Raw genomic sequence first — 14,969 nt, forward strand, 5'->3', positions numbered from 1 at the left:
CTTTTGTGACTTGACATCACTATAGTTATATTATGATTTGGTGGGTTCTAGCAAAAAGAATCAGGAGAAATCTAGGTGGACTATCAAGAAAGCAGAATTTGCAGGGTGATTTTTGTAATAACTTTATCGTATGTCCTCTTAAAGCGGTAGCCTTTTAGAAATATTCATCATAACTTTTGGCATGTAATTCTTAGAAAATGTTTATACAGTTATATGAGTGTCATCTACTACTTTTACCTTTAAATCATAAGTGGAATGACATCAGGCTCTGAAGCATTTTCATTTTTATTTCATTGACACTCCTCACACTTCACTGGCAAGTGAGGTCACCTCCTTAAAATGTGGGGTAAAGACCAGTTTGAGAAGAAACCTTGGCACAGTGCTCTCTTTTGAAGATTTTCATTTCTGAGGGAGAAGACATATTTAGGATTGTTATCTTGGTAGAATTTCTCCTCTGTCTTTGATGAAGTATATGTCATCTGTACTTATTAATGTATGGCAGGCAGTTAGGCAGGTACACCCATTAGGTACTTGTGGAAATCACCTCACGAAGCTAGACTGACTCCATAAAAGAAATCATTGGCATGAGTCTACAGGAGCTGTTCTGGATATTGTGGATGTCACTCATTCACAGGGTTGCCAAGAGTCAAAGCCAACTCCTTGGGGCCCATGACATGCATAGATATCATGTTGAGGTTTCTTAAATCATTTCAGAGTTGGCATTCTATTTTTGATCACCTATTCAATTCAATTAAGAAATAGTTGAGCATCTATTATGTGTAAGATATTAAGAGGTATTTCTAAAGTATTTTATAGTTTTCACTGCTAGCAACTTATAATTTAATTTGGTGGTAAAACAGGCAAAATTGCTCCTTTAAAAAGTGAAATTCAATTGTCATAAGAGACATTCAGTTGTTAGTTTGAAATATAAAATGGGATATTAAAAAGGGGTTAGGTTAGAAACTAACATGTAAAAAATATCTCTATAGAGAAGTTTGTTTAAATATTCATAGACACAAAAGATATTACTATGCAAAAAACAAAATTAAACAAAACTGGATCTATAAACTTACTACCTAATGTACTGATCATGTGAAGTGCAACAAGTTGCCTAATTATTAATTTTCCATTGTGTTCATAACAGATTATCATAAACTTAGTGACTTAACACAAATTAATCTTATAGTTTAATAGGTTAGAAGTTTGACATGAGCCTTACTTGGCAGGGCTGTATTTCCTCTGAAAGCTCTAGATCAATTTTCTTGATTTAACCAGCTTCCTGCATCCTTGATTCATGGCCCCTTTCTCCATCATCAAAGCCAAAAATGACCGGATTACTTGTTATGTTCCATCACTCTGACCTCTTTTGATTCCCTCTTCTGTGTTTCAGGACATTTGTGTTACAATGGGCGCACTCTCAGTATCTAGGACTATTTTCCCATCTCGGGGTGTTTAACTAAATCATATTTACAGTCCCCTTTGCCATATAAGGTAACATATTTATAGGTCCCAAAGATTAAGATATGACATTATTCTTTCTGCCACACCTACCTTCTGTCATTTTAATTTTATGATCAGTTTCTACATATCTCATAAAGCTCTTGTTAGCAGAAACAAACCTCTGAATGCTGAAAGGCCTTGCTAAAAATAGGCACTAAATAAAATGTTACTTTATCTACTGAAAAGGTTATTAAGAAATAAAACATTGGACATACTTTTGTTAAAAAGACTTGAGTCATGAAGAACCAGAGCAGAAGCACCCACATAGGACGTGGTGAGAAATTCAGACAGTGCTGTCTTCTGTATACCCCTGTTTTTATGACCTCTTCTGCCGTTGTTCAACTTTCCATTTTAGGCAAAAGCTGTATTAAGGAAATGTGGGGTTTTTTTAAATCCCTGAATTAAAAATAAATGCCATTTAAAAAATTAAAATAAATATTTTTTAAAAGGAGAGAGCAGCATAGTCAAAGGCTGTAGATACCTCAAAGAAGATGAAGATGGAGGAAAAAAATACAAATTTTCCAACCAGGTTGCTTGTAATTCTTCTGAAAGTGATTAGATTAGGGCGGTAGGTGGTATATAGGCTACAGGAGTGGTAAAGTAATGAACAACACTGCGTACAGAGCATTCTTAAGAATGTGCCTAGAGAAGGATAAGAAAGTAAGACAATACCCAAGCATGTAAATAGCTGATACTATTTCATTTGTAGTTGCTAAAATTAAATAAATATTAAATGACTCTGATCTGTTGAAAAAATTCATCAACCAAAATCAGAAAGTTTCATTCTGTCTTTGATTTGCTATTCCACACTGCTAATGCTATATGTCTTAACTCTTCTCATCACTACAAATCTTCGCTATTACATATTCCCCAAATGCTTTGAACTAGAGTGATTCATTCATGTCTGCGATGTTATAAATTGGAGAAAGTGTAGGTTCATACCCTGATGACTACAGAAGCACAAAAACAAAGGCAATGCCAGGTATTTCTCCAGGGTGAATAAATTTCAGAAGGCAAGATTTAAACTGTCACATTTCTGATTGTCTGTGATTCACACCAATATTGTGCTCTGTGATGACTTCATTGAAAGGACTGGCATAGTCTATGGAGGACTCTGCCCACCTGTTCTCTTACCTGTAGCTGGTGTGAAAGCCATGCTGTGCGGTGACTTGTTCACAGGAGGCAGGTCAGTCTTTTGAAGCGATAGATTGTTTTAAATGAGAGAGAAATAGGTGCAGAGAGAATAGATGTCAAGGACACTTCTATAGAGAAGGCAAATGCTTGTCTGGTTTTCACCTGCAGCTAACACTGTTAAAAATGATAGCAACTTAATGAAGCATGGAATACTAAATGCATTAATAAGCTGAGGGAGGACCTTAGTCATTCCCATTTGGATTCTATTCACTTGTATTACTCACTTTCTTAAGACAGGACTAAAATTTTGATACCTTCTGGGCCAGCAATGCTTCTCAGGTTTGATAGTTAATTTGAAAGAATTATTAAGATCTGTTTCTTCAGCTCAGAATGCAATGTGGTCACAGCATAAAACAGAGTTAACCATTTATCAAGATACTAAAGAAAAAGGAATTAAGTGTTTTTAAGACAAGCAGCAAATTTCCAGTGGTGGTAAAATCATTATGTTAAAGGGATTTATTTGTTTATTTAAATGAGATGTATTAGCAGTCCTTTAATTCTGATTATGAAAATTTCACAACATACATAAAAATATAGTGAATACCATAGAGCCAGATGTACCCAACACCCACCTATAAGAGTTAAATCATGACCTTTCTTCTATTAATTAATTCTACACTTATCCACACCCTATACCACCCCTAGATTATATGGAGGCAAAATCCATACATACCACTTCCTCTATAAATATTTCAGTGTGTATCTCTGAAGGATAAGGCTCTTTTGTAAACAAAACCATTGTCACACCTAAAAATTAATACTAGTACTACCACTTCTTTGTTCTGTGTGAACAAAGATCCAGAAAGTATTCAAATTTATCCTATTTTTTTTCCAAATTTTTAATGGTGGATTGAATCAGGACGCACCTGAAGTCACATATTGCACTTGTTTAACATAGCCCTTAAATCTCTCTTAATCTATAATCTAATTTTTCATTTCTTAGCAGTTTATTTTTTAAAGAAACCATATTGTTTCTCTACTACAGCTTGTCACATTCTGAATTTTGCTAATTGTATCACTGTGGTGCTGTTTACATGCCTCTCTGCTACTGTATTTTGTGTAAATAATAGTTAAATTTAAGAGAGTTGCTCTAATTTCAGTTTACTTTTTTGGCACCACTACTTTGTAGATGGTTCAGTGTGGTTCCATCACACTTCAGAAAAAGTCCAGGTGTCTCTTTCTTGGAGGTGTTAGTGGTCATAGATCCATTATTTGAGAGGTCCTTTTTGTTGTAAACAATAGCTATAGAACTACAATTTTCTCCAGTTTTTTTTTAACTTAACAATAATATATTTCTATATTTTTCCACTCATTTCTCTTCCATCTCAGGTTTCCTTGGCTATTTTTGCTCATTAATTCTTCCCAATCAACTGTATAATCAACTTGTCCAGCTCTAAGAAAAAAGAAAACCTAATATTTTTAATAAAAAAGGAAATTGCTTTACATCTAAATATTAACATAGAGAGTTGAAAAGTAATGTTATTTTTCAGAGCTAGAAGCTGAGATTTTTTTTCTTGCAGAGTGAGGTAGAGAAATTTTTCAAATACTTTCCCATAAGTACTTAGGCAATGATTAAAACCCTTTTAAAAAAACAATTTCACTGAATAATTGAACATTTTATCTTCAAAGGATTATCATTAGTCATCCAGTTAGATTATTGTTTCTTAGAAATTCTGGAGTAATTCATTTTCAAACGTATAAACTTCACATGAGTTTAATGTAAGTAGAAGAAAATCAGTTTTAATTGAGGGCAGAATGTTTCTGTTTCTCTGGCAACATGGGAATCACTTACCTGGAGGTGAAATAGCTCGTTTGCTTACCTGCAACTCATTCGGGTGACACTCAGCAACTCCAGTACACACTTGGGGAAGGGTGGGGGAATTAATGGACTGCGCATCATACCTCATTGATAAATACAGATGATTTCAGTATGATAAATTATTACAAATGAATTTATCTGGAAGAAAGTATAAGTGGGCCAAGAAACTGCCTTTCTAGACTCCCCATTACATTATTCTATGTTTTTTGAAGTAATTATAAATTTAAAAAGGGCCACAGAACTCACCCAGAAAGTAGTAATTGGATGTATTTCCAGGTTAATTTTTGTAAGTTTAAATGATCATTTAAACACTTGTTATTTTAGAGCTTAAACTTAGGTCCACTAACAGTTTTATCAAAATCTGTATAATGAGTTCTTCGAAGAATTTTTAAGCTTATAAGGTGCCAGTTATTTTCTGCGATTGCTCAGAACTGTTTGCTGGGGAGTAAGAACTCGGGGACTTAAAGTTTGGTGGGGCTGGGTCTTTGAGTAAATCCTCTATTGTACACAAACTTTCAATGAACTCCCTCCATTCAGCCCCACTTCACACCCTGCGTCTGGTCAGACCTGCTGCTGTGAGAGGCTACTGGACTTCCCCCAGCCCCTGCAGCAGTCACTTGAAGTACTTTAGGCCATGGATTCTGCTTTTCCTCATTAGCCAACACCATGGACCTTCTAGAAAAACGCTGAACTCTCCTCATCCTCTTGTCTTTGTTGTTATTGGTTTCTATTTTAGTTCTTTTTTTCCTCTTTGGAAATCTCAAGTAAAAAAAACCAGATAATATAAATTACATCCATCAACTCATACACAGAGTCTTATATGCATTATCTATAAGGCTTCCCAGATTATTCCAGTGGGTGTCAAGCTTGAGAACTCATGATTTCTAGGATCTTTACTGGTTTTGATATTGTGAAATATCAAAAAAGTGATTATAACTATATGGATAAATATGAGAAGTTGAGAAACACGCTATTAGAACTAAGAATATAGATAAGTCTTCAAAGTGTACTAGAGATGGCATCACATCACTAGTGAATGTTAATATTCAAAAGATGGGCCTGACCAGGCAGTGGTGCAGCAGATAGAGCATTGAACTAGGACACAGAGGACCTGGGTCTGAGACACCAAGGTTGCTGGCTTGAGCGCAGGCTCATCCGGTTTAAGCGCGAGTACGCTGGTTTGAGCATGGGATTATAGACCTGACCCCATGGTTGCTGGCTTGAGCATGAAAGTCACTGGCTTGAGTCCAAGATCACTAGCTTGAAGCCCAAGGTCATTGGTTTGAGCAAGGGGTCACTCTGATCTGTTGTAGCCCCCCCTTCCCTGGTCAAGGCACACATGAGAATGCAATCAATGAACAACAAAAGAGCAGCAATAAAGAATTGATGCTTCTCATCTCTCTCCCTTTCTGTCTGTTTATCCCTATCTGTCCCTCTCTCTGTCTCTCCTTCTGTCTCTGTCCCCATACTTCCCCCAAAAAGAGATGGGCAAGAGCAGGCATTAGAATATTGCAAAGCCTTTTCAAAATTACACAGTTTTGTTATGTGGACTCACTCTAGGAAATTCACAGCCAGCCAGCGATGTGTGGAAAGAGGCAGAACTCAAGAGCAGGCAAAATTAGATGGTCACAGGTTGTTCTCTAGAGAGATTAGGGAAGAAAAATAGGTGAGATAATTTGAGTCTTATGAGAAGTATGAAATGTCATCTTCTATAGCGAATGGCCTTCATTTCTATTTTAGTGGCTTTGTTGGGGGTCTGCCTATAGGAAACAGGTCCCATGGCTTTGTTACATCATTAAAGAGTCATACTTTGACCTGGCTCTCTTAATTGTGGCTAGTGATACTCAAAAACCTCAGTAAAATCTCTAAAATATGATATTCTTGGTAGCATTTTTTCTAGATTTGTGATTCTTTTAAAAACAATGAAACTAAGATAAAGTGATTTCCTTAGAGTCACAGCAGAGAATATTGTTAAAATATCCAGACCCAGCAATACATGTGCTAGAGCTTTGTTGTGGATGTCAGAACCAATTGGTTATAGATGAACTAACATATTCAACCCCTGGCCAGCACACAGACTGGCCAAAGCCTCTAGGGAGCACATTAAAGGCTATGAGGTCCCATCCTTTTATCCCGTAGCTGTGTCAATACTGTATCTCAGCAATGGCATGGAAAAGATTGGGAAGCATCATTGTATATGAGAGTATGTTACTTGCTTCTTTGGGTATGTTTCTTGCTACTTGGGACTGAGGGATTCTTTAGAAAGAACACTATTCTCTAATTTTACCCTAATAGAAATTAAGTCTTTGTTGTTGTTTTTTGACAGAGACAGAGAGAGAGTCAAAGAGAGAGAGAGAGAGAGATAGGGACAGACAGACAGGAAGGGAAAGAAATGAGAAGCATCAACTCTTTGTTGCAGCACTTTAGATGTTCATTGATTGCTTTCTCATATGTGCCTTGACCAAGAGGCTACAGCAGACTGAGTAACCCCTTGCTCAAGCCTGTGACCTCGGGCTCAAGCTGGTGAGCTTGCTCAAACCAGATGAGCCTGCACTCAGGTTGGCGACCTTGGGGTTTCGAACCTGGGTCTTCCACGTCCCAGTCCGACACTCTATCTACTGCGCCACTGCCTGGTCAGGTGAAATTAAGTCTTAATACACTGCTTAGTGTGGCAGGAACATCTAATAATTCAGTTCTGCATCAGTGAAGTAATTACATAATATTTTTTTAGGTGACATACAAATGGAATAGAAATATAAAATTAATTTTGTTATATAAAAATATCAAACATTTGGTATTATTTCAAAAGTTATTTTGAATTTATTTTTCTTCATGCACCAGCTTTGTGAAAAGTGCCTTCCAACAGAGAAAAAAAAAAGTGGGAATTACATGTTGATATCTAAGGTTCATCAAACCGAGCCATCATAGCATTTTGTACTTCTCTTAATGAGGTGTTTGCCTTCCTTACTGCACCCCATACAAATTAGGGTCTATTCATCTGGAAATCAAGTTTTATAACTACTGATTTTGAAGAGTTTTCATGCTGAAAAGAGAAGACATACTTAATGAAAGTAGCATAGGTGCATAAAGAGAATTATTCTATTAGACTCATTAAAATTGGAGTCTGACTCCAATTTTCACTTAGAAAATCACTGTAAAAATTTTCACAGCCATTCTCTGACGCCTTCAAAGAATACCTCTATTCATTGTGATTTTTCATAATGCTGTCTCCCACATATTTAAAAGTTTATTCAAAATACTACATGCCAACTCATTTAATTAATTTTGCATGGACTGTGAAAGAATCCATAGATAATAAATGAAAGAGACATATTGTTTTGAAATGGGACTCTTCTAATATTCTCTAAGGCAATGACTGCTTTTCCATGTCACTGAGGCTGACCATTATATTAAATTATAGAAAGAGTCTGTTGGGTTTCTAGTATAACTTTACTGCCTGGATTTCATCTATTATTCCAGATCCAACACAGAAACTTCTAAGTCCTATGTGTACATTGTAGCTCCAAAAGAATTTGGCCTTCACTCATATTTGCTTCCTGAGTTGCTTTCTAAACCAATTTTTTTTTTAGCCATAACCTCAGTGTATTTTTCTTTTTCTTATTAGGTACCTATGATACCTAATTATGCTATGCTATTTTCTTTTTGGTTTTAATTTTTAAAACATCTTAGCAATTTTTTCTAAACAAAAATATGATAATTTAAAATAATTATATATATCCCCCCCCCAGCAAACATGCAGTGTTTTGTATTTATTATTTCAATATTTCTTTCATGATTTTGACTTTGGAAAAAAAAACATTGGGAAACAGAGAATCAAAGAGTTTAAGTAATTTTCTCAGCTCATAGAAGCCTAATAGGATGAACACTATATATGTCTCAGTTTCTAAAAATGACAAAATAAGGTAGTGTTGACTGGAGGTCAAGCTCATACAAACAGAGTAAAAAACGGTGCTATGCCTGACCAGGCAGTGGTGCAGTGGATAAAGCGTCAGACTGGGATGCAGAGGATCCAGGTTCGAAACCCCAAAGTCACTGGTTTGAGCTTGAGCGTGGGGTTGCTGACTTAAAGTGTGGGATCACAGACATGACCCCATGGGCGCTTGCTTGAACCCAAGGTCACTGGCTTGAGAAAGGGGTCACTCACTCTTCTGTAGCCCCCGGTCAAGGCACATATGAGAAAGAAATCAATGAACAACTAAGGAGCTACAGCAAAGAATTGATGCTTCTCATCTCTCTCTGTTCCTGACTATCTGTCCCTCTCTCTATTTCTCTCTCTTTCTGTCTCTGTCACACATTCACACAAAACAAAAACATAAAACAGTGTTATGCTAAAAAAAAAAGTAATAAAGAAGCATATTACAATGATTTTGGCCACTCAAGTAACTCTAATAAATATTGAATTCCCGCTATTTCAAATGATTTGTAAGAACTATAACATCTCGGACTACTCACAAATTAGTTATTTGTAGTATTTATCATTTTAGTTACATTGTCATGAATACTTTAAAATTACCAGAAATTAGGACCAGGGTGTTTTATTTTATAACAGAGACAATTGTCTTTGTGTTCTGTCAGGTTCATCAATAGGTATGTTCTTCTCTCCTTGACTCCTTATTCTCAATCCCCAAAAGTAACAACTTGAACATAACATATATTTTCCCCAGACGGTCTAGGTGCATTTAAGTGTTTATATGCACATGGTTATGTGTCTCTCTTTAATTATACTTATCTGTATATCATGTAAATATAGGTTCATAATATTTCCCACCTGTAGTGATAGTCAATGAAACAGAACCAGGTGCAGACCAATCAGAATAGACGTGTTGGCTGTTTTTTGCTAGGCTGAGGTTAACCAGGTGGTCTCAGGGAAGAGGAGGCCAACATGAGACTTGGGCCACAGAAATTCACCAAGTACAGAAGTTTGCCAGTATGTTAACCACTGGTTTTTCTACAACAGTGCCTAAAAAAGCAAATACTAGCCCTACTTTCAATCATTTGATGACTTGTGGTTTTCCTCTCACTGCACATAAGTGTACCCAACTGCCAGCAAAGATCTCAAAGGACCTCAGACCATTTCAAAAGACCTTCATCAGAGCCTCTCCTATTAGCCCTTTTGTACCAACTTTTCATATTTTTAAATTCAGTCTCTTAGAGTTACCATAAATACTGTTTATGCATTAATTAAGGTCTCATGTCAAACTATGAAGCAGATACAGTTTATTTCCAGAACATTTCTTGCAGGATTTTTTCTGCAGCACAAGCAGACCCCTTAATCACTTTTATTTAGTGCAGGGGTAGTCAACCTTTTTATACCTACCACCCACTTTTGTATCTCTGTTAGTAGTAAAATTTTCTAACAACCCACCGGTTCCACAGTAATGGTGATTTATAAAGTAAGGAAATAACTTTACTTTATAAAGTTTATAAAGCAGAGTTACAGCAAGTTAAAGCATATAATAATAATTACTTACCAAGTACTTTATGTCAGATTTTCGCTAAGTTTGGCAGAATAAATCTTTATAAAACAACTTACTATAGTTAAATCTATCTTTTTATTTATACTTTGGTTGCTCCGCTACCACCCACCATGAAAGCTGGAACTCCCACTAGTGGGTGGTAGGGACCAGGATGACTACCACTGATTTAGTGTGTCTGCCCTGCCAGTTGTATCCTTCCAGTTACTCCAGTCAGTCCAAGCTTAGAGCTGCTTAGCACCCATATCTCAGAGCACAACCATCTCATGTTGCTTTATTATCAGTATATTTTTCATATGTCTCATAATTACAATATATTACCAACCCATGGATGATGGAATTATAAGTTAAATTACTTTGTCTATGTCTTTCTGCCCCAAGTATTGCATGTAAATGTTACTTAATGTTTGTGCACTGTTCTCTGTACTTTTGGACTGTATTGGTGAAGACATGCATATGCACTATTATAAAACATCCAGAGTAATTTTTTACTTCATATTTTATGCTGATATGAAAATAAAGGTTTGCCACATCCCTCTCTATTTTCACTCTGATGCTTTTCTTTGACCCAACCCCCTCTTTATTTTTATACAGTACAGACACCCTTCATTTAATATGTTCCAGCTTTAATTAATTATCTGCTGAACTAGAATTTCTTTTGCATTATTTTCTATTTGGGGATGTAGAGGAAGTGATGTTTATTGATTATTTATTGCCGAGTCCTTTGCCAGGTACTCTGCACATATTATCTCATTTGATCCAAATTGCCTCTCAGAGGTATACTGATTAACCCTCATTTGCAGAATGGAAAGTAAAAGTTAGAAAAGTAAAATAATCAGCATAGGATCATATAAATACTGAGACCACAATTTGAATAGAGGACTGTTCCTCTAAAGCTCTGGGTTGGTTTTGCCACACCATGCTAACACCTTCAAGGTGGTAGTTTTTGGAGGATTGGGTCATGTAAATAAGCAGATCTTCTAAACTATCAAGCACTATCATTCATACATTGAATTTCTAACTCCTACTTCATATTCTCTAACACAGTAAGAGGAATAAATGGGTATGTAATGAATGCTTTATGTGATCATGATTATAATGGAACTTTCAAAATTTGGGTGAAATAATGTCAGTGAGTTGTTAGAGAGCTAAAACCAATCTTTACCCATTTGTTTCAAAGACATGACAGTCAACATGAAACTTCTCATCTTAGCAAAAAGGTATTAAATATGGACACGTTACAATAAAATCATTTCACAAAATTTCAAGGGTTATGGAATAAAAATCTATTGTAGCATTAAGCCTTTTTATTGGATATAAAATGGTGGGAATACTTTGGAATTCAAAGTTACACATTGTTGTTGTCACTCTTACCTAGGTGTTCCAGATTGCATATGTGATTGTGAAAGCAGCTAACTCTCCACGGCCCGGAAACTGGATTTTGGAACGCTCACTTGATGATGCTGAATATAAGCCCTGGCAGTATCACGCCGTGACGGACTCCGAGTGCCTAACCCTCTACAACATTTATCCCCGCACTGGACCACCATCCTATGCCAAAGACGATGAGGTCATCTGCACTTCCTTTTATTCCAAGATACATCCCTTAGAAAATGGAGAGGTAAGATGAGAAAACTCACCATAAGTAGATTTAAGATGGCCAAATAGGCTTGTCAGAAAAACTTGAATATATCAGTAATTAGTGTCAGAGAGATTTTAAAATAAGATTTTCACTGAAGTATAATACATTTAAATGAGTTATTAAATAATAAGAAAAAAAAAACCCAAGGTGATTAGAATTTTAACTGCCTTCATCTAGTATGTATCTCCCATCTCCAATAAAGATCGGAGAAGAGAAAATTGGTTTCAGTGAAAAAGTCAGTGATTAATTTTACATATAAAGAGACTGTTCTGACAATGAGGATTGCTAATGATTGAAGAAGGATTGAGACCTTAAAGGAAGTTTTAGTTCTGTGTATACTGTGGTCTGAAGAAGGGGACAAAGGTAAATTTGAAAGAAATAAAATTCAAACAAAGGACCTAAATGAAAGGGAATTCTTTGTATGTTTTTCTGCTCTCATCACATAAGGCTACAGTGGGTTTCATTTCTTTGGTCAGACTTTGCTTATTGAGTATTTGTTAATGCTTAATCCAAGTGTTCTACTTCTCTGTAGCATCTTTTTTCCCCTATGGTTAAGATTTTAGATTTATTCATTGGCTTTAAGCCACAGATTCATACCATGGCTTTACCTGATACCAGCTCTGTAATTTTGAGCCATCCCTGAACCTTGGTTTTGTCTCCTATAAATTAGGAATAACAATAGTAGTTCCTGCTTCATATGATTGTCAAAAGATAAATTACTATATTGAAAGCATTAGACCAGTGCTAACATATACATTAAATGCTTTGTAGTAACTATTTTTGTTGTTGCTGCTGAAATAATGATAATAATAACTAGAGTGTAGTTTTTTACTATAATTATTATTAGTTTCCTTTCAAATACCCAAATCTTAGCCGGAGAGTCTCTTGGACTTTAATTATATTTCTCTAATATGCCTCTCTTCAGTATATATGGCCAAGCTCCTTTTTCCTATCTGCTTATATATTTATACTTCTCTGTTTATAGCCATGTCTGATAGTCTCTCTTCAATTATCCATGTACCAGAAGCTAGTTTCATTTGTATAGTTACATTTTCAGAAAACCCATATTCATATTCTATCATGCCCACCTTTGTCAATTTAGAGTTATCTATTTAAACACTGCTGGAAGTTAGATTTTTGACACAAATCTATCACACTGTCTTTTGCCACTATTATTCTATGAATATATACCAGTGCTTCACTATATTTTAAATTCCATGTTCAAAAATATCACTTTTTGGGGAAAAAATTTCCAAATGGTGTTCTCAGCTGAGATCTCAATCTGCCAAATGACAAGAAGTTAAATGCAGTGAGTCAAACAGCTGCTCGGCCTGCTCTGTGCCCAAAGCCATCCCAGTCTGTCCACACTGGCCTGAGGAGATGGGTGTAGGTAAGGAGTGTAGAGAGAATATATTTGAGTTGAATTTTTATTCTTTTACTACTGGATCTAGTGTTCACTCAGGATTAATAATTATCTAATATTTCTAAAACTATTCTTTACCTTGAAAAAAGGTCCAACTCAGGAATTGATTGAACAATATAAAATAAGATAGACATGTAATGTACATATCACATGCACATCCCCAAATCATTCTGTTTCTACATCGGTGGTGGTTCTCCGTCCTTTAACCGTGCTAACCTGTCAACATGGAGTAAACTGATGTGTTATTGTTTGTTTAGCTGGCTATATTGTTTTCACTCCTAGACTTTCACCAAAAATATTCATTGATAGTGACTATGAAGAACAACTTATTCAACTTTTTCTGTGACATGTTCTTTTGAGTCTGTTTCTCTATCATGGAAAAGTAAGTAAGGTGAGAAACAGAAAATAATTTAAAATATTTGAAGTAGAATGATAGTATTTAAAAATAATAATTAAATGCAGAAGATATCTGCTCCATTTTATATATGGGTAGCTTATGCTGTAAAGCATGTAATTTTGTGAAATTAACAGATCCAGAGAAGGTGGGTGTACCAAGACACCCAGCTCAGCAGGTAGTAAAGCTGAGATAAGAATCCAGTTCCCCTGACTCCCAAGTTAATGTTCCTTTCATACTATAGTAAAGACTGAAAGTTGATTTTTAAAAGTTGGTAATTGCTATACTCAAAAATGGTTTAGAGGAACCATAGACGTGCTGAATCTAATATCAGTAGAAAGAGTCCTAATTCTGTGATTTCAGGATATAGAAGAATGTACATAAGATTAGAAGACTAGATTCTGGTCCTGGTTCTGGGTTTAGGGAAAGAATACCACAGAAATGAAACAGCTTTCTAATTGCATTACTCATATTTGTTTTTATATGCACATCTCTTATCTATTCCTTTCTTGTTAGTTTATAAGTCTTACAGTGCTTTTAGATAGATATTTATTTTGCACAGCAGTATCTAAATACTCGTGATTTGAAATATTTATTTATTTATTTATTTATTTTAATTTTATTTTTTTTAATGGGGTGACATCAATAAATCAGGATACATATATTCAAAGATAACAAGTCCAGGTTATCTTGTCTTTCAATTATGTTGCATACCCACCACCCAAAGTCAGATTGTCCTCTGTCACCTTCTATCTTGTTTTCTTTGTGCCCCTCCCCACCCCCTATCCCTCTCCCATTCCCCCCTCCCCCCGTAACCCCCACACTCTTATCAATGTCTCTTAGTTTCATTATTATGTCCCACCTACGTATGGAATAATACAGTTCCTGTTTTTTTCTGATTTACTTATTTCGCTTCTTATCATGTTATCAAGATCCCACCATTTTGCTGTAAATGTTCCGATGTCATCTGAAATATTTATTTTTGATTAAACATTAAATGATCATTCACAATGCCCTTTAAATATAAATTTAAGTCAAAGAATAAAAGAAATAAACATAGAATCTCTCTATCTATGTATCTATGTATCTATCATCTATATATCTATCATCTATCTATCTAAACTGTTTTAGCAGGCAAGAGAGAGAGAGAGAGAGGGAGAGAAAGAGGAGGGATACAGACAGGGACAGACAGACAGGAAGGGAGAGATGAGAAGCATCAACTCATAGTTGCGTAGCTTTAGTTGTTCATTGATTGCTTCCCATATGTGCCTTGACTGGGGTGGAGGTGCACAAGCCAGCAACCAAGGAGTCATGTCTATGTTTCCAGGCTTAAGTTGGTGAGCTTGCTCATAAGCCAGTGACCTGAGGGTTTCAAACTTTGGTCCTCAGCAGCCCATGTTGATGCTCTATCCACTGCACCAGCACTGGTCAAATCATAGTAGAATACTTTTCCAGGTTCATCCAGGAAGCAAAGCATTATGAATTAAACATATATCAGTTAT

At 35.7% G+C, this 14,969-nt stretch overlaps 1 protein-coding gene across 3 annotated transcripts in view; it reads left to right on the forward strand.

The window, feature by feature from the left end:
- Positions 1–14,969, forward strand: part of LAMA2 (laminin subunit alpha 2) — a 660,268-nt gene that overhangs the window by 203,173 nt on the left and 442,126 nt on the right. For all 3 annotated transcript variants that reach the window (XM_066248490.1, XM_066248491.1, XM_066248492.1), the window contains exon 4: positions 11,387–11,629. In XM_066248490.1, the coding sequence (XP_066104587.1) occupies positions 11,387–11,629 (243 nt within the window). The remainder of the gene's footprint in view (positions 1–11,386; positions 11,630–14,969) is intronic.

The sequence above is a fragment of the Saccopteryx bilineata genome, chromosome 12 (assembly GCF_036850765.1).
Source record: "Saccopteryx bilineata isolate mSacBil1 chromosome 12, mSacBil1_pri_phased_curated, whole genome shotgun sequence".
NCBI classification, from domain to species: domain Eukaryota; kingdom Metazoa; phylum Chordata; class Mammalia; order Chiroptera; family Emballonuridae; genus Saccopteryx; species Saccopteryx bilineata.